Source organism: Cnephaeus nilssonii, assembly GCF_951640355.1.
Source record: "Cnephaeus nilssonii genome assembly, chromosome: 21".
Lineage (NCBI taxonomy): Eukaryota > Metazoa > Chordata > Mammalia > Chiroptera > Vespertilionidae > Cnephaeus > Cnephaeus nilssonii.
Window position 1 is genome coordinate 23,552,192 of NC_137092.1, and position 23,654 is coordinate 23,575,845.

The 23,654-nt window shown below is 52.3% G+C and overlaps 1 protein-coding gene across 8 annotated transcripts in view; it reads left to right on the plus strand.

Moving 5' to 3' along the window:
* KIAA1614 overlaps nt 1-23,654 on the plus strand; it is a 48,666-nt gene that overhangs the window by 20,187 nt on the left and 4,825 nt on the right. For 7 of the 8 annotated variants that reach the window (XM_079761786.1, XM_079761790.1, XM_079761785.1 and 4 more), the window contains 7 exons: nt 1,355-2,301; nt 3,003-3,066; nt 8,590-8,736; nt 13,662-15,202; nt 17,065-17,191; nt 18,858-19,113; nt 22,009-22,136. In XM_079761786.1, coding sequence (XP_079617912.1) covers nt 1,355-2,301; nt 3,003-3,066; nt 8,590-8,736; nt 13,662-15,202; nt 17,065-17,191; nt 18,858-19,113; nt 22,009-22,136 — 3,210 coding nt within the window. The remainder of the gene's footprint in view (nt 1-1,354; nt 2,302-3,002; nt 3,067-8,589; nt 8,737-13,661; nt 15,203-17,064; nt 17,192-18,857; nt 19,114-22,008; nt 22,137-23,654) is intronic. The other variant, XR_013812991.1, reaches the window with a different exon arrangement.

The window sequence follows — 23,654 nt, forward strand, 5'->3', positions numbered from 1 at the left end:
CCCATTATATTCTAATCCCCTGTTCTCTGGATTGAACCTTAGAAGGGAGAAATCCGTGACTAGGCTGCAAAGAGAAAGTTGGTAAATCTTAGTTTAACTGGTAGAGTAGATGATCTCGGCCTTTTAAAGATAGTCCTTAAACTACACTGGCTGAAAGCTGATGCGACTTTCTGCACTGTGTGTACTTTGCTTTATGAAATGTGTACATACCTGAAACATGTATACATTAAATTGTAATAAACAAGTAGAGGGACTTACCAATTAAGATAATTCTATGGTGACTCTTTAGTCAACATATGAAGTAAATAATTAACTCCTAATTTGTAATATATGTAAATATGGATTTTTATACATGCAGTTTATTTCAAGTGGGACATATCTAGATGTATGATATTGAGGGAACATTTTCTCAGAGAGCAGGGTAAATATTAAGACATTGTGGCCTGTATGTGAGCACAGAACAACTTGGTGAATAAAATCCTGTGCTCACTTTCATTCCCTATAAAGAGACTGACAGCAAACTATGCCACCAAGGAGCTGTGTCGTCCTGGCAAGTCACCAAAGCCCTCTAGTCTGGATTATTCTCATCACAGAATAAGGGGAGTGGGGTTAAGTGACCACTGAGTGCTTTGGAAGAGCCATGGCTTTGAAACAAAACGCTTTGCATTCCAAACCGGCTTCCCTTTAGCACCTCTGTGACATAATCTTGCTGTACCTCAGGCTCACAGTCTGAAAATGAGGATAATAATACTGTGTGGCTGAAAGGATGTGAGGATTATTTGAGAGAGTCTGTGTTTGAAAGCACTTGCAGGCCTGCCTGGAGCAGATGCTGGTAGGAGCTAGTGACTGGTCATGGCCACCCTTTGAGCACAGCACCATGCTGTGGTCCTGTGGTTTGGAGGGAGGGAGTGTGTGTGGGGGGTGTGTGTGTGTGTGGGGGGGTGGGGGCGGCGTGGGGCACCTTCCACCCAACAGTCAGATCCTGAGGGCCTGTGTGATAGCACATCTTCACTGAGATCACCTGCCAGGAAAACCAGAGGCCAGGCATCGGGAGATCTGACCTGGCTTTTCTCTTTGTCCACATCTGGCTGAGGATTAGTTGTTTGATGTTTGTGCCCCCTCTGTGTAAAATGGAGTTAGAAAACCTAAATTTAATAATACCTTTTTGTATCATTCAGTGATTTTTGCTTTTCAACGTGCTTTCACATTATCTACAGGGTATTTATTCCCTGCTCTGCCCCCAGGTTACTCTTGTCTGGACAGGGCTCAATATGAAGGCACTTTGGGGACCCAGGAAGTTGCTGGAGCTAGCCAGGTGCTGGGTCTAAGGAGCTCTGTCTATTTTATTTTCCAGAGAATCCAAAATAGGGAGCAGAATAGCCAGCTCCGTGGAAGTGACCTCAGCTATGGAGAGAAGTGGCACTGAGTCACAGCTCAATAATGGACACCTCACAAGACCCCGGTCCTGCCCTCAGGAAGACAGAACATACAGACAGATGGCCCCCCACCCTCCCAGGGCATGGGGGATACAGTCCCAAGGACCCTCCGTGCTGGAGTCCAAGGTCAGGGCCTTGAAGGAAAATATGACAGCAGGCAAACAGGGGGTAAGCCCCTGCCTCACTACCCATGAGAGACCATCCCCCAAGAAACCCAAATGCCGACGAGTCAAAGTGGGTGGAGCCAGAACTCCATCAGCAGGGTCTCCCTTGCTGGATACGGTTGTGGTTCTCCATGCTCAGAACCCGAACGAAGGACAGCTGGACAACAGTGTCAATGAGAAGGAACCTGCCATGAATGGGAGCCCCAGACCTCCCAGGCCGCCCGCCCCTGGGCTAGAGTGCTACAATGGGAGGAGGCTGTGGACTCCAGAAACAGTAAGGATACTGCCTGACCATGAGAGGAGTCTGCTGCCAGGGTCCAGCTCTTTGCAAGACAGCCCCATCCACAGAGTCGCTTCAGGACAACCTAGGGGCCCCAGACCTTGTAACAAAATTACCCACATGCCCAACCTGAGGAAAGGAAGGTCATGCTCCCTTCAGGATGATCTAGTTACAGGGGAAGACCTGGATAGCTTGTCTCTAACCTCTGAGGAGGACTTTGTCCCCAGGCCAGCCCTGCTGGGGGGCCTCTGGAGAGCCGGAGACCTGGGGGCTCTGGGCACTGGGCGCAGCGCCTTGCCCCTGTCTGAACAGGTGGAGAGGAACCGCCTTCTTCTGCAGGAGATGCTCATTGTTGGGGGGCAGGGCGCCCCCAAGGTGGGAATCCCAGCTCGGACTCTTTCCTGGGACAGAGCTGTATCAGGTGAGGCTCACTCTGCAGGTCTGGGTGGTGGGAACAGCAGAAGGGAGTCCAGAAGGAAACGCAGAAGTGGGTACCGCACAGGGGCTGGGGCAGGAGAGGGAGGAGTGCTGCCTGTACCAGAATCATCAGGATGTCCTCTTATTCTTGGCTTTGACATAGATTGTTTACCACCCCACAGCCAGCCCTATCTGCTGAGTACCCCCAGGACTCCCTAGGGCCTAGGCCAAGGGGAGGCCACCCTCTGTGCTTGGGGATGGCGGCTACCATAGCTTCTTTCCTGTGGCAAGTAGCCTTTTCTAGAGGCACTTTGCATCTCCCTCCAATGATGTGCCCTCACCACAAAGTGGCTAAGCATCTTGTCAGGTGGACTGAACTCAGGCAGTAGCACCACTGGGCTGTGCAAGTGTTCAAGCCTGAGAAGACACCTCTGTCCCTTCTTTCCTTCCCATTCCAAGAGCTCACTCCTCACCCACTCCCGAGAGGACCTGTGGGCCCCTTAGCCCACGACAGGGCCTACCACAGCCACCGTGACAGACCATGCCTCCATCTCTCAGGCGGAGACAGAGGCAGAGGAGAGGAGCGGGTTTATCTGGGAAGTAAATGGCTTCTGGAGACACCTTTCTCCTTGACATTCATCAAGTGGCAGTGGAGAGCCCAGTTGCTGGCTCTGCCCTGATCTCTGCTTCTGTTCTGGGTCCTAGAGCAACCATCTGGGGACATGGACTGGGACTCAGGCATCTCCCTGCAGGACTCAGACCAGAACAGGTAAGAGCTCACAGTGCACCCTTTCTCTCTCCCTCCTCACCGTTGTCCCTCCATTTACCGATCAATGGGAGAGTAGGAGACCTTGAGAAAGCACAAGGGCAGATCAGGGGACAGTGGGCCACTATGGATTGTCAACTCTGAGACAGAGTAGAGGGTGCCAGTCACCCCATGTCCCAGGCTGGGCCTGCCTGCGTCTTCAGCAAAACCACTCACTGTGCAGAGCATTGCAAACGACGTGCTCTTGCTTTGTGGGATTCGGTTCCCCTGCCTGGCCTCTGTTTCTTCATCTTTAAAGTGGGACAAATAGTATGTGTGTGGTTGATTTCATAGGACGGTGTGAGTCTAAAAGGAAATAACAGTTGTAAAAAACCTTAGGGAAAGTGTACAAATGCAAAGCACTTACTGCACCAATTCCTTTCCAATCGAGGTGGTGTGCTGGGGTCATGTAAAGGGTCTCTCCTCCTCCAGTCTCATCCTGCTATCCCACAGATCTTGCTCTAGCCACTCCGCCAGTGTCTTGCGGAAAGTGGGCACACTAGGTGATTAGGGGGGTGGGCAGTGTCCTGACTGGGAAGGATGGTCAGAGTACACCCACAGTGAGGGTTCGGGGGGCATCTGTGAGTCTGAGCTGCTGCCCATTGCTGTCTGCTCAGAGATTGGCCTCAACCCTGGCCTGGTACATGTTTCATGTAGCCCAGTGTTTGGAGTCATTTTTGCTCAGGAGTCAGGTTCTGGATCTTCTGGGCCCCTAGGATCAGGAGGTCATGATGAGTCCTGAGGGTGAGCATGGGGGAAGCGACACTCCTCTACCTCCCAGGATTCTCGGGGCTGTAGGTACACCTGAGGGCACCCAAGGCAAGAATGTAAGGAAGAATGACCGAGCCCTGCCCTCCCTGCTTATCCCCACCATTCCCCATCCTGCCTACTGATTCAGATCTAGACCCAAAGGAAAACTAGAGGGAAGCCCTCTTAACACTCCCCAAACCACCAAGACCAAAACTAGAAAGAAAAAGAAATTTAACCACTCACCAGTGTTTTCAAATACCATGCTCCTGATGCATCTAGTGTTCTAAGTCCTAGATGGAGAGGGAAGGATGCTAACTAACATTTGAAGCCCTACCACACAGCTGGTGCCACTTGGGACTTGATGCCATGTCATTATCGCACTCACACACACCTCACACTAAAATCTCATTCAGGTCCCAACCTTTATGAATAGAGGGGCTCAAGAAAGCCAATTTAATAAGTCACCTTTGGGGGTCAGGCTGAAATTCAGGAAGAGGAAGCCCTCCTTCCTGGCCACCAGAGCTGAGCAGGCCATTGTCCCTCCACCTGGGGTGTCTTGGGCACCTGCCCCCACACACCAGACGGCCAGCCCAGTGGGGAACTTGTTAGCCTTCTTCAAGAAGGCAAGGATGGAGACACTTTGATGTCTTAGGAAAGCTCTGTGCGGCTCCACCCAGATCCCTTGATAGGTGTTAAATGAAGCATGTTCTAAGCAGTCCTTCGTAAGGTCCAGCTGCCTAGACCATAAACAGTAGCTCCTCTCTTCCTTCTCTGCTGAGAGGAGCTACTGTTTATGGTCTAGGCAGCTGGTTCCCTCTGCTACCCAACAGCCTCCTCTCTGGAAGATGATTTTCTGTGAAGCCCTGTCAAAGGTTTTTGAAAGTCTAAAGCAAACGCACCACCTCGCCCCCTCGAGCTTCAAGATGGTGTGTCACTTCCAAACACGACTTCCCTTACAGACTACTACCAGGCGCTCTCCTTGGCAGGTGGTTTCAGTTCCTGTTTAGGGATTGCATTCTTTACTCAGTGAGGGGGTGAGAGTAATTTAACAAACAAATGGTGCTACTAATAACAGCAATAATCATAGTAAATGTGAACAGCTCTATGCTAACCTCTTTAAAGGGACCCAGGTCTCACTTAACTACTGAGTCCTTAGTTAGCAGATGGGGAAACTGAGACTTAACCCCTAAGTAACCTGTCAGGGTTACACAGCTAGTAAGTGGCAGTCCAGAATATGAGCCTAGGCAGGCTGTCCAGAACCACCGCTCTTGGCTCTGGCCTGTCAGCATCCTGCAGCCCGGAGAAGAAGGCACCAAGATAAGGTCCCTGCCTCAGGAAGCACACAGTCCAGAATAAAAAGTCCCAGGCCTTCCTTACCTCTTCCCCTCACTCAGAAACTACACACAGTATGACAGCAGGAGTGCTCTATCCTCGGTCATCAAAAGGCTAAGATAATATACAAAAATGGAACAAATGCTGGGCAGAAAGTTTATATATGTTCTGTACACTATATATTTTCTCTACCTGCCTCATCCTATAAACTGGGAAATGTCAGTTGGTGTTACATTCCAAATTATTTCCCTAAATCATGTTCCTGGAATGAAAGGGTTAAACCCAGTCTTGCTGGAGCTTATTGTTTTAATCCAGGATTATGATGGCTACAGAAAGAGAACTTGAGGTCTCCACCTGCCTGTGCCTTCAACAAGAAACTGGCTTGGATGGAAAAACCGGGGTGGGGGGGGGGGGGGGAGGCCCTGGCACATGTTGCCCTTTGTCCTCGGGAAGCCTCTTAGGACCCTGGTGGTTGGAGGGGCAAAGCGAAGGGCCAGAATGCTCACATGGAATTCCACTTGTCTTTGTAGGGTTTGCTGCTCCTTGAGAGCCAAACATCAGTGGTGTGAAACCCACAGGGAGAGAGTGTCAAAGTCTCCCCACCCCACTTTGGGGTACACTAGACTCCCTAGCCAAAGACACAGACTCACAGGGTAGTGAGTCCTCTCCCCTATTAAATGCCTGCTGTTTACAGATGGGGAAACTGAGGCCCAGGGAGGAAAAGCACTCAGCCACTTGATCCCTGTGCCCTACACCCTGAGCAAATGAGCCCAGATGTGTAGGCTTTCAAGAAAGTGGCCAAAGCTATCTATTCTCAGGTGGAATTGCCTTTACCTAGCCATGTACTAACTGCCCAACCCTTTCAGGAAACTTCCCAGAATTGTGAGAGCTGGGATTGTGGGTTATAGTCCATGATGGGAAGGGTTGGCTCCAGGGCTGTGTGCCCTTGGCAGAAGCCAAGGTCAGATTAGACTGGAAAGGCTTCCTCAGATGGAAGAGTCTGAACCTGCCTGTCTGCTGGGGTTGGCACCCTGCAGTGGACCAGTATGATACGGCCATAGGAGGTGGGCAGTTAGACTGGGGCAGGCTCACCATCCCTCAGGACCACACCTGCTTGCCCCCAATCGTGGGAGAAAGACCACCTTCCCTCCCAGGGCTGGGCAGTGCTCTCCAGGGTGTACCATGACTAGGAATTGCCTCCCCCCCTAACCTTGGCTGCCATCTGTGAAGGTGACTGCCACTCTCCCCCTTTCTCAGTTGTTACTGCATGGATGCCTCCAGGCGCCCCAAAAGCCCTGTTTTTCTAATCAGTGGAAAAAACAGCTTTGTGTGTCAGGAACCAAAGCAGGGCAGCTGATGGGAAACAAAAAAAATCAACCACTCCAATTTGAGGGACAGAAAGGAAATAGAAACCTGGGGCAAGGCCGATCTTGGCAGCATCTGGCCAGCTGCCTGGGGCCCTCCTGCCTGCCCACCAGGTCTTGTGACAAATGCCCTCCGACAGCCAGGGAACCGCAGCTGTCACCGGAAGGCTCCGAGTTTGCAGGCTGGCAGCCAGAGGCCCGCAGCTGCAGGGGCGGCTCTCCGGGCTGGTAACCTCATTATCTCTGCTGTCGGAGCAGGAGCCCCAGGGAGCAGAGCTGCTCTCGGCAGTGTGCTGGAGGAGCTGCCTGCTTGGGAAGCTGTGCAAAGGGAGGCCTCTCCTGCCAAAAGAGGCTTCGCGGGGCAGCAGGCCTGGAGACTCACTTGCACATCACTCTAGTCAACCCTTCTGGTTCCAAAACTGTGCCTGGGCCCTGCCAGGGTTCATGGGCACAGATGGTGCCTTTATACCAGCAGCACTTTTTGTTTTCTTGGGCCTCAAAGCAGGGTTAGGCACAAATAATAAGAAATAGAAAGGAAGGAAGGGAGGGAGGGAGGGAAGGAGGGAGGGAGGGAGGGAGGGAGGGAGGGAGGGAGGGAGGGAGGGAAGGAAGGAAGGAAGGAAGGAAGGAAGGAAGGAAGGAAGGAAGGAAGGAAGGAAGGAAGGAAGGAAGGAAGGAAGGAAGGAGAAAGGAGGGAGGGAGAGAAAAAGAAAAAATCCTAGACTGCCCCAGAGCTTATCTAAGGATGTCCCAAGAGAGTTATTCCACTCACATATCTGTCACCTGTCATCTAGGAAACTACTGGACACCTTCTCCCTATCAGCACAAGGCCCATTTCTCCAGGTTACATACGGATGGGAAAGAATGGGGCAGGCAGAGATCTAGGTCTGCTGAACCTCTCTCTGCCTGAGCTTCCTCCTGTGGACCTCCCTGGTGAGGACGGGGCAGCCACGGGGGATGCTGAAGTCACATCAAAGAGCGTGTCTGACTCTAGCCACAGACATCCTCAGCCTGTCCTGGGACCCAGGAAGGAAAGGGGCCAGAGGATATGGGGAGGATGCTGGAGGCAGTGGGGCTGGCTATCGTCTGCTCTGCTCTCAACTGATGTTCGACCTTGAGCAATGTGCCAAGTGTGCCTCTCTGCTCCGGAACACCCTCATCTGTCAAATGGAGAAAACACCTGCCTTCGGCCAGCCTGGCTGGGAGCGTGAGCTCTGTGGAGAGAAACATCTTATCAGTGGGAGGCTGTGGGGATGCTGCTACTGCTGTAGCCTGGCGCTGGCTGTATGTCACTGTCTGCAAGACAGCGCTGAAAAAGGGCTGCGGTCATTTTCTGCAGCTCTGGACTGGCTGGGGAGGCAGCACAATGTGTAGGTGATGAGGGCTGGTGAGGAGCCTTATAATTATGAAAATCAAGCCATTTGCCAACTTGGTATGGGTCCAGCTTAATTTCTCCCAGCCCTCAACGGATGCCTGATGGGTCTGGATTGGGACTGAGGCAGAAAAATACCAGGACCTATAAAAATGTCATTTCTCCAAGGAGTAGAGCTGCAATGGGCAGAGCCCTGAGTCCTTGTGCCTGTGAGGGGAGCTCAGGGTGGTGCTCGGGAGCTTGAGAGGGTATGTGTGGGTGCAAAGAGACAGAAGGAGAGGGGGAGATGATGCGTGTAAAGACCATCTGGCTGGGCACAGGCCCAACCCCACAACCAAGGCCCTTTTCTCTCCCTCCCCCAGCCATATAACTCCTGCTGTCTGCCGGGAAAGGAACAATAAGATAATCTGGAGACTCCTCTACACTTTTCTAGATCCTCCTGGGGTCTCTGCCTCTGGTCCCTGAGCAGATGTCCAAGGCGGGCCAGCTCTGAAGCCCTGTCCAGAGTAGCTCAGGGCCGGGTGCCTTCTGTGGAAATTGGACAAGGAAGGCGGCCCATGCAGGGTTTTCCTGGCATAGCCGTGCTAGTTACTGTTAAAGCCCTCCTAACCTGTGTTATTTTCTTCTAATCCCTCCCCCGCTTGCTCCTGCCTGTGTGCCACCCTGCAGGACCTTTGGCCCCAAGCCGGAGCCCGTGCTGAGGAGCCCCAGGCATGAGGAAGCCAAGCACCTGCTGCAGCGAGCCCGCATGAAGGCCAGGACCCGACCCCTCCGTGCCAGCCATGATATCATACCCACCATTGACCAGGGTGGCCGGTGAGTGGGGCCTGGGCCAGGGAAAAGAGATGGGACCTAGCCAAAATGCCTCTGCTCACTCCTCCCTTGTGTGTGTGTGTGTGTGTGTGTGTGTGTGTGTGTGTGTGTGTGTGTGTGTGTTTCCCATATCGGGTGCTTGCTTTAATTCATTTAGTTGGTCAACATACTTTTACTGAGGGCCTAAAGTGTTAAGCATTCAGGAGTTAAAGATGAATGAAACATAATCTGAGCTCCCTGGAGGGACAAAAGTCACTGTCTCCAGGGAGAAAGGCAGGCAAGGGGATCAATACAATTCTGTGGATCGTGGTGTAGGAAAGATGTGCGTGCAGGCCAGGAAATCTGTACCTTCACCTGGGAAGGACTGGGAGGCTCAAGAGCAGGTGGTTTCTAAGCTGGGGCTTGAAGGAGACGTGCATATTCACTGGACAAATGAGGGAGGCAGGGGTGAGCATCCCAGGGCAGAAACCAGGAGCAGAAGCACTGTGCTCAGGAGTTTGGCCAGGCTGGAGCCTGAGGACCTGCTGGGTGCATGGTGTGCAGGCCAGAGAGCTCCATGCAGGCCAGTCGTGGAAGCCTCCAGGCCTGCTGAACAGTTTGCATGTCTCTCATAACAGCGAGGCATCACAAAGGGTTTTAAGCAGGTGGGTAGCAGGATCATGTTTATGATTCAGTAAAGTGGTCCTGGTTGCAAGGATGTGTTGGATCTGGGGTTCCGGGGGCAGTGAGGAGACTGCACCATGCTCCTGGTGCAATGTGATAGGGAGGAGGGTTTGGAGACAAGAGATTACTGAGAGCCAGAAGTAAGCAGCTTTAATGAGGCAGCAGAGAAGTGGTTAGAAGACTCTGGAACCAGACCACTGGGTTGAATTTTGGCTCTGCCACTTATTAGCTGTGTGTCTTTGGGGAAGTCTCAGTGCCTCAGTTTCCTCATCTGCAAAATGGGAATTATAATAGTGCCTATGTTACAGAGTTGCTGTGAGGGTTATATGAGTTAATAAATACATGTAAAGTGTTTAGAATAGCTCCTAGCACATAGTGAGTACTCTGTGAGTGTTACCTCTTAAAAGTAATTTAGAGTAGTCTCCACTTGTCCACTGGGGATATGTTTCAAGACCCCCAATGGATGTCTGAAACTAGAGATAGTACTGAACCCTATATATCCTATGTTTTTCCTCTACATTCATACCTTTTCACTTAAAGGAAGCATATTATAGCTTCTCTTTGGCATATCCGAATTGTTAACATCACTACTATTGCTCTTTGGGGCTATGATTAGGTGAAATAAGGGCTACTTGAACACAAGCACTGCGATACCACACAGTTGATCTGATAACTGAGAGAGCTACTAAGTGACTAGTGGGCGGAGAGCATATACAGTGTGGAGACACACTAAACAAAGGGATGATTCATGTCCCTGGTGGGATGGTGTGGGACAGTGCAAGATTTCATCACATAACTGAGAATGGCATGCAATTTAAAACTTCTGAATTCTTTATTTCTGGAATTTTCCATTTAATATTTTCTGACAGCTGTTGACCGCAGGTAACTGAAACCACGGAAAGCGAATCCACAGAAAAGGGGGGACTACCGTAATTAAATAGATGTAGGAAGTAGGGAGATGGGAGGCATCCAGGACGGAGCCCAGGGTTCTGACTTGGTGTCTGAAGGTTCGATGGGACCTTAGGTAAGGGGTGAAGCCTAGGTGCAGGGTCAGGCTTTGAAGGGAGTTAGCCCCGGAACACCCACTGGAGACCCTTATCAGGCCGTTGGTTATGGGATCTGTAGAGGAGGAGAGAGGTCAGAACTGCAGATTTGGGTATTACCCTGTTTTCATGATGCTGGAGCTGTGGGTGAGCCTGAGTGCATCAAGGATGGAGAGATGGGAAAGAAACAAGTTCAAGGACATTCAGACCAGCACTTCACATATGTGGCTGCTCCCTGAGTGACACCCTGTCACCATCATTGTGACTGTTCCATGTACGGTGCACTGCAAGGAACCACTTACATGTGAAGTTCTGGGCCTGAGATGAGACTGCAGGCCATGTCAGATTGCACCAGGCCTGAGCAGGACCCTCTCTGTGGTTGACAAGGCCTGTGGCTTCCATGGCATGGTGGGCATGCTGGGCCTGCCAGTTTTCATCACCACGTGGCACTAGAGGAAATGAGGATTCTCAGTGGAACTGGACCACATGCTCTTTGATGGAGGATGCTGAGCCCACTCATGAAAGGGTGAGGACCTTCACAGCACCATTGAGATGACTCCAGCATGAGCAGAGGGCTGTGGCCTGCCTCTGTGTTCAGTGTCAGTGTGACCCTTAGGAGAGGGGCTCAGGAGACCCCATACCCTGGCAACAGGTGCCAAACAGGCTACCCTTTTATTTCCACATTTTGTGCCTTGTCTTCCTCTGGCTGGAGAGCACTAGTTATGAAAGGGCATGGTTTCTCTGAAGCAACCTAACTATTCTCTGCATGTATGTGGGGCCCAGAGCCTTAGACTTCCATGGAACCCTCCTGTTTCACTTTCCATAGGTATATAGGTTGGGTTGGGTAGCCTCACATAGGCAAGTCTATTTGCAGAATATACTTGACTGCGTAAATGTACTCGTGCATGCTTCCTCTTCCCTGAATCGTGTCAGCAGCTCACAACAACCCAATCACTGACCTTAAAGTAGGTTCTCCTCTGCCAGCCTGTCCCCTGGCCGTAGAAATGCTATCGAAAAGCAAGGTGACCCACTTTAGCAGCTGCTGTGTCCAGAAAGGAATTACTTTGACTTGGCAGCACTGGTGAATCCTCGGAGGGTAGAGCTGAAAATCAACGCCAGATGGCTTGCTACAGATGCTTTTAAAGGTTATGCTTGTCAAATCACCCTGGAGAGCCATGCTGAGTTAACATGGAGATGCCACATAGGCCCTGGGCCTTGGTTAGATGCAGGAGCCTCACTACACCCCAGCCCAGAGGCATCTCTCCTCCCAAAGAGCAGTGAAAGGTGCTGGAAGAGTGGGGGCAAGCAGAGCCATCCCCAGAAGGCCTTTGTATCCTAGGTCTAGTGGAGACGGCTGGGGCAGCCGGAACAGACAGACAGGCTTTGCCAGGAGGTGAAGAGGTAGCAGTAGCTGCATTCCCTGGAAACACATCAGCATTGATATCAAGCAGCTCCTGGAAATACACGCTCTTGCCGTTGGGGGGGGCAAATACACCTAGACTGTTGGTCTAATCTCAGGAGGGTAAACATGTCAGCAAGATGCAGGACCTGGGAGGTGACACCGTAAGTGCCATTTCCTGTGTCAGACAGAAAGTGGCTGTGTTAAAACTGTAGAGCTTGTGTGGGATGTATTGAGAGTGTGGTTAGGACAGCACTGTTATAGGAAGTGGGCTCTAGAAGATGGCCTTCCCATCCTTCCCATAGGCCATTCAGCCCAGGTTCTGAGCCTGACAGAGTCCCCTCCGAGGATGAATACTGAGGTATCTCTGGCTGAGAAGCTTAGCAGGGTGGGATTTGCTCACTGCCGAAGTGCCTTGTTTGCTCTGCGCTTGTCTTCCAAATCCTCATGGCACCTTTCTGCACTGTCCCAGCACTGGTGGAGGCCTCTGGGTTTTAATACTTGAGTTGAAGGTGCCTTATGTGATTAAGCTCTCCTTCAGTTCTCCTTTGGGAACAGAAATATTATTTCTATCTTTGGCATGAATTCCAGGGTGACTCAATTCACCATCTTGTATTAAAAGTTAAGGTCAGCCCCACCGGCATGGCTCAGTGGTTGAGCATCGACCCAGGAACCAGGAGGTTAAGGTTCAATTCCCAGTCAGGACACATGCCCAGGGTGCAGGCTCGATCGCCAGTGCGGGGCATGCAGGAGGCAGCCGATCAATGATTCTCTCTCATCATTGATGTTTCTATCTCTCTCTCCTTCTCCCTTCCTCTCTGAAATCAATAAAATTTATTTTAAAAAATAAAATAAAAGTTAAGGTCAGTGATGTGGCTGGCAGGACCTGGATCCCTTTTTAGATGTGATTGTCCCACAGCCCCTTCCTCAGGTCCTGACAGCCTAAAGTGATCCAGGTGTAGGTGGGTCCTCAGGGAGGGAGAAGTATGGTACTTACTCACCGGGCCTCTGACAGAAAAATGGGTCCATTCACACAGTGGTCTGAAAGTCAGGTAACCTGGCTCCAGGGCGCCCTGGTGTGAGATCAGACTTGACCACCAGGCACAGTGTCTCCTAGAGCTCAGGTTGGTGACAGAATGGGGAGACTTTTCCTAGCACAGTAATTCTCATCACAACTTTTCAGGATGCGTGTGCTTGAGGGGCTGAGGTGGGACAGGTACAAGGAAGGGGTGTGGGAACAGATAAGAGGGAGCATCTGGAGCATCAGCCTCACTCTAAATTTTGTCTAAGCAAGATGATTGGGAACCCAGAGGGAGAGCAAGAAACCCTAACTTCTGGTCCCACACAGTCTCTGTAGAGACTTAAAATGTACTCTTCCCATTAAATCTTTATAGCAAATACAGTACTGCCACAAGTCATCACTACCACATGCCATGGTGGCCAGGCTCATGTGCGCGCACGCACACACACACACACACACACACACACACGCACACACACACACACACACACACACGCACGCACATCACGCACACCACGCTGGAGGACTTTGGTGTCATCTTTCTGTACAATCCTGAGTTTAATAATGTTTCATCTTAACTCAGGCTGAGCTGGCAACAGAGGGAAATGCACAATAAAGAAGGTCCTGTGGATGTTGTTTAGCGCTACGTCTCAGGCTCTGGATGGGCTTGTGAGCTACTCTGGTTTGCTGCCTGACTCCCCAGGAACCTGATTTGGGGTAACTTTGGGGTTGTAGTTGCCACGGAGTACCCCAGGCTACCTTCCTCCTCACTTCTGTGACCGTGCTTCTGTCTCCCCATCAGGGATAGCAGGAGAAACCCAGCCCTGGACCGGAGGATGCCCTTTGCCTGCAGAGACAACCTCCACAACGGGAGCACGAGTGACTCCTCCAGCGGGGAGTCCAGCAGCGGGCAGTGGCCGAAGCGGGGCCCCTCCCCGTCTCGCGTCCGCTTCGAGGATGAGTCTGCCCGAGAGGCCGAGTCCCGCTACCTGGACCGGCTGCAGCAGCGCCAGCGCCAGGTGCTGAGCCCTGCGCTGCAGACGGCAGAGCAGGGCCCCCTGCGCTCCAAGCCAGAGCTCGCAGACTACATCGCCGGGGGCCTCCTGCGCAGGGACGCGAGCGAACGGACTCTGCACAGGCTTGTGGGCCACCTGGACCGGAGAGCCTTCCCGGAGTGGCCGCCCACACGGGACATCGAGAGGACCTGCCGAGCCTGCGGCAGTTGGATCGAGGACCTACGCCCTGCCCTTGGGAAGGCAGCCCCGGACCCCAAGGTCCTCCAGGAGCACAAGGCTGCCTGTGGGCTGGAGGGAGTGTTGGCAGAGCCCCTTAGCTGTTGGGGTTTGAGCGCCCCCTTCAGGCCCCTCCCCGCCGAGCAAGGGCCCCGCACCGAACGGATCCGGGAGACACATATTGGAGACTCTGTGCGCCCCGAGGAGGTGGACTCCGCCCTGGACAGCACGGACACCTCAGACAGCTGCAGGACCGACAGCGAAGAGGCCGGGACCTCTCAGCCCCTCAGAGCCCGTGGCCCCCGACTGCGGGGCTCCAGGCCTCGCGGAGGCCACAGGTGGTTCCGGAAGGCGGAAAGGGAGCCACCGGAGAGCCCTCCGGCCCCGCACAACCTGCCTGGGGTTGATCTCCTGGAGTTTTCAGATGAAGTGAAAGAAGGCAGAGGACACACACCGGAGGGGACTCTGTTCCCCAGAGAAAACCCTTACTCCAAGCCTCCTGTGCAGGAACCTGAGAGGGCCTCCCTGGGGCCCCAGCGGGAGTTGCGATCAGGACTGGGAAACCACTGGGCTCCCTCTGTGGACTCCTCGGCTCTGTGGGGAAAGGCCTGTGCCCCGGCCTCCTTCATGAAGCTGGCACCCTTGGGGCCAGGCAGACAAGACCAGGTTGTAGAAAGCCACAAATCTCTGGAAACCATCCCCCTGCAACAGAGCCATGCCGAGCCCTCTGTCCTACACCAGGCCCAGCAGCCAACTTCTTCCCTTTCCTCAGAGGGCTGGGTGCCAACTCCTCCTTCTTCCAGGAAAACCACTTCACCTGCGCCTCACAGGAAGGCACCCCGCAGGCCCGGTGACCAGGGAGAATCTGTGGGCATCCGCCGGCCTCCTTCAGGAAGTGTAGTTCCCAGGACCTGTGAGCTCAGCCCCCCACAGACACAGCCCTGCAGCCACCAAGGCAGGCACCCACTGCTGGGCCTCTCCACCAACAACTGCAACAACAGCGTGCCTGGGGGGCTGAGGGAGTCCCCGGGGGGCACCATCCTCGAGGGCAGGGTGGAGAAGGGCACCAGCAGCCAGGAGCCTGAGGCACCCCTAGAGAACTGCGGAGATGGTAAGGTGGCCCCAGTCTGGGGCAGTCCTAGAGCTGAGGCCAAGTCTGTGGTCTCACACATCCTTCTCTTACTGCCCACCTTCATAGGTTACGTAGTCACACACCATTCCTAGGAGCCCCCAGATCAATGGCAGGTGTCAGAGAAGCTAGCGGAGTGTGTGGGCTGGGTGCAGGGTTCAACGTCAGCGTGGAGGCGGGTTAACAACTCCCCTGGGGAGGCAGAGCATGGGAAAGTGGTGCTGAAGCCTCTGACCTCTGGGAATCCTGAGGGGTGTATAGAAGGTCCAAGCTAAGTGGCTGCTGGAGTCCTGGGCTGCAAGGAAATTTTACCATCAGCAGAGCTAGGAGAGGCAGCAGCTCTAGGGTTTACTGTTTGCTTGGAGTAGTAAATGCTAAAATGCCCCTTCAATGTCTTCATTTCATTCATTCAGTATTGTTTGAGCACCTGTTACATGCCAGGCACTGTTCTAGACACTGTGGGGAATGAATGCAATAAGTGAATTAATTCAGCAGCAGTCCTGCCCTTGAGACCTTCCGTGGCCAGGCACAGACATTCTGTCCAGAGCAGCGGTTGCCAACCGGTGGTCTGTGAAGTCCAAAAGGTTGGCGACCACTGGTTTAAGGAAACCTTTGGAGCAGCGGTTGCCAACCAGTGGTCCTCAGACCACTGGTGGTCTGTGAGGTCTGAAAGGTTGGTGACCGCTGGTCCAGAGGACACAGTGACCAGCAAGTAAAGCTCTTACAAGGAGTGCTGGGGTTGCTCTCTGGCACCTGAGCCCTCCCAGACCCTGGCCCTGCTGGGCAGACTGGTGTGTTTCAGCAGGCAAAGGATGTAGGATGTCACCTCTGCCCTTGGAAGGGGTCCACATAATGTGGGCAAATCCTGGGCATCAGCAGCCTTAGCTCTGATCCCTGATGTTGTGAGCTAAGGTGAACACCTCAGCCACTTACTTTTAGGCAGAAGACACAAGCCCACCCCACACAGCCTGCTTTAATGTGCCCACAGCTCTGGCAGCCCTGGGCCTGGGCTGGCTCAGGAGGGATGGAGGGCTTGGACACAATGGAGGAGGAGCGGGCAGACAGATGACAGGCCATACTGACTTTACTGAGGATGTGGATGCCAAGACTCACCGCACCCTGGGTGCTGGCCACCCCTGCACTGCACACAGACATACACTTTCCCTCTTCCTCCCTTGCTCACATGAACCTTGAGGAAACGGGCCCCACCTTGAACTAAGGTGTGGTTTCCTTCTCTGGTGGGCTCTAGGCTGGCTGCCCTTAACCACTTCCTGTGGGTCTTCTATTCTGAGAGCTGCTGACCTTTTTGGGCAGCCAACCTTCACCTCCTCAGGGCCTGGAGCAGAGGCCCAGGTGAGGCTCCTCTTCTCATTATCCAGGAGGTCCTGGGCATGTCACTGAACCCCTCTACACTCCAGGCTCCTCCACTGTAATCTGAGGGTAATAATAGAACCTGTCTCCTAGGAACCCATGAAATAATCTCTGGGGAGGGTTTAACTCATTGCCCAGCACATTCCAGATGCCTCAGGAATACAAAATATTCCCCTGTTCTCAACTATGTCTCTTGATAAAGGAGGGACATGACTTACCACAAGCAGTCCCTTCATTTAACAGGCATTAATTAATCAGCTACTGTGCACCAGTATTGTGCCGGAGGAAATGGGGTAACAGCAATAAATAAGGCCCTGTCCCTGTTTGGTGGGTCTCACCATTGCCTCTCCAGCTTTCTCCTGCTCTCCTGACTCTGGGTTGGGACTGTCCCCTCCCCTGTGGGATGGGTCAGTGAAATGGGAGGGATGCTGTGGTTGTTGCAGGAGGAATCCATGACTTTCTCACCTCCGCAGGTGTTGGCACCATCAGCTCCGTGGGTGTCACCTTCTCCCTGGCCTTAGAAGAGCCAGAGTCCAGCCAGGAACCAGAGGGAGGCCTGCAGAGGACAGAGTCAAGTTCTGAAGGGCTTGTGTCATCCCAGTGAGTGACAGGAGCAAGAGTGAGCCCTGCCCCTAGGAGGTGGGGGGTGGGAGGTGCTAAGTGAAGAAAGAGCCCCCCTGGAGTGGTAGCATGATTGATCTCACTGCGCCCAAGTCCTTGGAGGGTTCCCAGACTTACATCTAACCATGGCACCCCGTGCTCCTCTCCCAAACATTTCCAATCTAATGTGCTTGATTATTTATTCACCAAACATTCATTGAATGGCCTCAAGCTCCAGGTGCTGTGCTAGGCACAGCTGGCCAGCCAGCCTCAGCCCTCAAGGTGCCCCAGGTTGGGACAGTCTGTCTGAGAGGACTTGTTCCTCGCTCTGGGCTTGCAGACAACCAGATGCTGAGGAGAGAGCTCAGCATTCACATTGCCATTCTCTCTTGAGCGTGTTGTCTGAGTCCTTGTTCTGGGGAGCCACCCTCTAGCCAGGGCCGCCTCTTCTCTGCTATGCATCATTCATGGTGACATATGACCCAAGGCTTCACGTGCCACTGAAAGCCAAGTCTCCATCTCCAGCCCTGTGTGCTCCCAAACTCCAGACTTCTGCATCCAGTTTCCCCCGATATGTCCACCAGGGTGTCTGAGAGCCTAGCTGAATTCTTGATTGCTCCGACCAAAACTGCTTCCCCCAGGGCCTCTTCCCAGCGAACACAGAACCACTCCACAGTGCTCACTCCCAGATCTGGGCATCATCTTAGCTGCCCCATTTCCCTTCTCTCCGACTCCAACCCACTGACCAGTCCTCCCCAGCCCCAGGCCCACCGGTGTTGCATTTCTCCTGGTCTAAGCTGCCTTACATCTTTCTGTGCAACTCTAATAGCCCTGCTGCTCTCTGCCTTCCCTCTTGCCCCCTCTAGTTCCTTCTCCACACAATAGTCAAAGGTATCTTTTGAAAACTTTAATTCAATGATGTCATTTCTCTTACTTAAAACCCATCATGTTTTTCCTTTAGCTTGGAATAGAATTCAAACCTCTTACGTTGGCTTATGTGTTCGGTGTAATCTGCCTGTCTGATCTCACCTGCTTCTTGTCCCTTGCTCATGATGATATCCAAGTCCTAATGGCCTGGCCCTGCTATGTTCTTGAATGCACCAAGCCCCTTCCTGCCCTCGAGCTTTGTTGCCAGCTTTTTTTCTCCCTGGAGCTCTCATTTCTGGGCTTGGTGGGACTGACTTCTTCTTGCCATTTAACTTTCAGTTTAAATGTCATCTCCTCAGAGAGGCCTTCCCTGGCCACCCTACTCAGCAGTCACTGATGGTTTCTCTCCTTTATTTCCTAGTCTGCTGTTATAAGCTCCCAAGAGTAAGAACCTTGTCTGCCTGCTTATCACTATCACTTACTCAAGTCATTTGCCACATGTCCCAGTGCTTACGAGAGGCCTAGAAGAGGTTCTTAAGAAATAGTGAATGAGCAAATGAATGAATGAATGACTGGGTAAACCCACTGTTGAGTGTGATACCAAGGGTCTTGTCTGAGCTGCTCTTTCTAAAAGCTACCGTGCAGGATCCCACTCAGCCTTTCTTTCTGCAGCCTGCCTGTCTGTTCCTCCACAAGGCGTGGTACTGGCTCATCTGGGGCCCACAGAACCCTAAGGAGAAGTCCGCCCTCACTTCCACAGACCTATTCCCCCAACCTCATGTCCACCCTTGCATTTCAGAGACCTACCAGGGGTCAGTGCAGGACCTGGCCCGCCCTCAGCTGCCCCTTCTGACAGGAACAAGAAAGCCAGCAGCAGCAGCACTACCCTGGGGCTGAAAAAGTTCTTCTTGGCCTTGGGCCAGGGCACACGGCCCAAGTTGGGCAAGTCCCGCAGCTGCAGTGTGGAGCAGCTGCAGCCCCCTGCACCTGGTCCGGCTTCACACACCAGCATCCCCAAAGTGAAGAGAGCCCCATCGTTACAATCCCTGCATCTGGTGAGTCCGAAGGGCCCAGACAAGGGCTGTGTGAGGCAGGTGGTGGTGTAGGCACCATTGGAACAAAGGGTGAAAGTAGAAATGAAGTGCTGAGGAGGCTAAGGTGGAGAAGAGGAGGCTCCTGCCTCCCCACAGTTGATCTCTGAGACTTGGGTCCCCAGGACACAGTATGGTAGCAGCATCGCACACTTCCCCTCCAGCTTTCCAGTATGGACTCATCCTAAACACCTTCCTCTCCCCCTCCCTCAACTCTGTCACCTCTGCCAAGACCTGGAGTCTACTGCCTGGTCATTCTAGAACCTCAAGTCTACCACAAATCTCTTCCTGGATTACCTCAAGGACCTCCAGACTGGCATTCCTGCCTGTCTTTCTCCACTGGCTTCCAGAGTGGTCCTTCTGATATGCAAATCTGGCTTGCCATTCCCTTCCTTCATATAGGCTATTGGTCCCTTACCACTCTCAGGATAAAGTTCAGGCCACTTGACAATGCCAGAGGGTTTCTGTGATCTGACTGCTTTCACCTCTCAATACTCTCCTTCTAACACTCATCCCAGTTGTCCTTGACCTTGAAGTTCTGTCATGAAGGCCACACCTGTCTGACTTTCAGCCTTCATCTTTCTTTTCTCCCACCTTCTCTACCTGCTAATGTCTTCTCATCCAAGGACACTTCAGCCATTGCATCCTCCAGGAAGCCACTTCCTACCCTTCCTTGCTCTGTGTTTGTATCTCATTCTGGGCTACCCTCCTTGGTGGAACTTGCACATAGTGTTTTAACTGATTTTTGTTTGTCTCTCCTCATTGGAGTGTGACTTCTTTGAGGGAACACAGTTCATCTTTATATCCCCAATATTTAGTACAATGGTGAATATAGTAGACATAATGCACAGTGAGTGAGTGGATGCAGGGCAGCCTGCTGAATTCTCCCTCCCCATGTGCTGGAGGGTAAACCAACAGCAGCTCACTGACTCAGCTAGGTTTCTGAAAACCCTGTTCTGTTCCAGGTGTTTCCAGGTATTATGTTTGTTCTTCTAGTCTCTGCTCCCCTCCCTGGGCGGAAGGAAGCAGGTGATTATGGTTTGCCGTACTGGAGCCTTTTATTTTCAGACTGAATGAAAATTTCATTTCAGTCTGGCTACAGGAACACTACCTGGTACGTGGTCGGCATTCAATAAGTATTTGCTGGATGAATGAATGGAAGGCAAAAACAGAAACAAAACAGCCTTATATAAGCTGGGAAGAGGATCCGAGAGTGACACCATGCTCCAGGAATTCACTTTCCCCATGAAGTTAGATTTGTCCCCTGTATACCTGAGCCAGGGCACCTGGTGTGTTGCCCTCAGAGCTCTGGCCTCTGTAAAGCCCTCTAGGGAAGTGACAACGATGTTAGTGTAGTAGAGGTGTTGTCAGCCATGTAAGCCGAGTGGATGAAGAGAGAGAGCAAGCTGGTGAGAAAGGGCGGACTGAGTAGTAGAAAGAAATGTGCAAGAACTGGAAAAAGAGGATAAAAGAAGAACCCATCTGTCTCACCCAGAACTATTCATGACATAGCTCAGGGCGAATGACTTCCTGTTAGACTGTTGTGCCACCAGGTGCGGGATAAGGGGCAGGGGGGGCGGGGTGGTGGATGCTGCAGCAGCTTGGTTTCCGTTTTACCCTCCTGAGTGGGCAGCGGCCCTGTTCTCTCACCCGCCCCCTCCTGATGCTCCCACATCCACCAGTGGCTGTGGCTCTTTACCTTTAAACCTGCATCTGGAAGGCTCTCCTCAGGAAACGCCTGCTTGTCCTTCAGGTCTGAGTTAACATGACTTCTCCCAGGAAGCCTTCTTGAACTCTGATATAAATCAACTCCAACTCCCTAGTCAATTTCTTGATAATATGCCTTATTTCTTTAGAGCATGGATTCCAAATGTAATACATGTCTGTAACATTTGTTTTAAAGTCTGCTTCTCCCTACCATTCCTACCCCCCACCTTCCGAATGGGCTCCTCACTGGGTCGATTTCTAGAACACAGATCAGATTTTGTAACTCTTCAGATGAGCATCACTCAGGGGCTCTTTAGCAGGCCATCCGAGGTCCTTCCAGGGCTGGCTCCTTGCTCCAACCCCCCTCCCATCACCTCTGCAGCCTAGCCACCAGACCATGAGTATGACCCAGAGCCGACCATATTTTCCCTCGTCTCTCCACGTCTTCACACCTGCTGTTTCTCCTGCCTGGAGCACTGCCCCTGTTTTCACCTCCCGAGTTCCTGCCTCAAGCCTCACTCGGGGGTCAGCTCCTCTGAGTGTCCCCAGACCTCTTAAGCTACACGAAGTCCCTTTCTGCTTCCTTGCACATCGTCTGCACTTTCAACCGAGCACTCCCTACTGCATTTAGGGCTTTTAACTTACCTGTGCCCACCCCACACCCACCACTGGGGGGAGTCCTCAAGGGACTGTTGTCTTTCCCATCTTTTTATTCACAATGGTTTAAGGTGCACACTTAGATTAAAAATTTTGAATGTAACTGATCATAAAAAGGATAGATATACTAAAGAATCGCAAAAACACTAAGATTTTAACTCTAAAGTTGTGTTTGTTATTCTATAATTAATTTTATTTCACTTCTTTTCTTAACAAGAAAATTAATTTTCTTAGTAAGTGTGGTAATTAGTGTTACAGTACTAAGTTATTTCAGCCAAGAAAACCCAAAACCTGGAAGCTTCAGATCATATCACCTGTGTAGACCCATCTACTTGAGTAAATTATGGTGATTCCTGTTGAGCACTTTGAAGTAGTGACTAAAACTCCTACTGTTACTTTGAGAGAGGGCCCTCAGGTTCAGGGTTGGGGTCAAGTCTCTGTCAACCCCTTGCCAGGTGGCTTTTCTCACCTGCAATATTGGATCTTTACCACTAGGTGTCATCCTCTCACCAACGTCGGAAAGCTGCCTCCTTTCAGAACCTCCATTCTCTGCTGAGTGGCAAGGTGGACCGGTCCAGCCTGTACCTGGTAGGGGAGCCAGGGGACCACAGTGAACCTGGCAGGTAAGAGTGAGCAAGTGAACAAGTGGTTTGGAGGACAAACTAAGAATGGACAATGGAGCTATAAGCTTAACTTCTTGCCTCAGCAGCATGGCCCTGAATGGGATCCCGTTAAAGAGAAAAGGAGGCCAATTCTCTGAGCCTCGGGTGCCACAGGAGGCTTGGAACCCGCACCTCATGTGCAGTTGACCTTTGAGAAGGTGTGGGGTGCTGAAAGGGGTGGAGTTGGGAGGTTTGATTCCTCCATCCCTCTGTTGTCTGATGACATCTTAAAATCAGAATGTTCAGAGAGCTTCCTTAGCTCAGCTAAAGATCAAATTAAAGATCCAGAGACAGGGACCTCAAAAGAGGTCCTTGACCTATGACCCTGCCTGGAGAAGGCACTTGACCTGTGACCCTCTAGGTTAGCTGCTCTTACCTGGAGTTCCATGGAGGGACTTCAGGGTGTCCATTAACCTTTTGCACTTGGATGTCGAGTGTGACTCGACACGGTTAGCATTAGAATAAAGGAATCGAGAAAAAAGCAAGCGAGTGCAAAGGGTTAACTCCTGGAAATCCTATCTAATAAAAGAGTAATATGCAAATTGACTGTACGGCTGCCACATCCACAAGCCACGCCCACCAGCCAGTCAGGAGCAAGTATGCAAATTAACCCAACCAAGATGGCTGCGGCCATGGAGAGAGCAGGAGGCTTGGGTTTCCCTGGCAATGGAGGAAGCCAAGCTTTGCGCCTGCCCTGGCCTGCCTTAGCCTCCGCTTAAGGCTACAAAGTTTCAATTATAGAAGATAAATAAATCCCAGATACCAGGGCCTCTGCTTGGGTCGCCGGGGGGTGTGGCCAGCCTGCAAACCACCACAGGTCCCTCATCCAGGCTGCCCTATGCCCCAAGGAAACCCCCACCCTGATCTGGGACACCCTTCAGGGCAAATCAGCCAGCCCCCACCCGTGCACCAGGCTTCTATCCTATCTAATCCTCCTATCTAATAAAAGAATAATATGCAAATTGAACGTCACTCCAACACACAAGATGGCTGCCCCCATGTGGTCAAAGATGACTGACCCCATGTGGACACAAGATGGCTGCCACAAGATGGCCAGCAGGGGAGGGTAGTTAGGAGGGACCAGGCCTGCAAGGGAGGGCAGTTGGGGGTGATCAAGCCTGCAGGGGAGGGCAGTTAGGGATGACCAGGCCGGCAGAGGAGGGAAGTTGGGGGCGACCGGGCCTTCAGGGAAGGGCAGTTGCGGGGGACCCAGGCCTACAGGGGAGAGCAGTTCGGGGGGACCAGGCCTGCAGGGGAGGACAGTTAGGGGTGGCCAGGCCTGCAGGGGAGGGCAGTTAGGGGCAAAAAGGCTGGCAGGGGAGCAGTTAGGCATCAATCAGGCTGGCAGGCAGAAGTGGTTAGGGGCAATCAGGAAGGCAGGCAGGCGAGCGGTTGGGAGCCAGCAGTCCTGGATTGTGAGAGGGATGTCCGACTGCCCATTTAGGCCTGATCCAGGTAGGCATCGGGCCTAAATGGGCA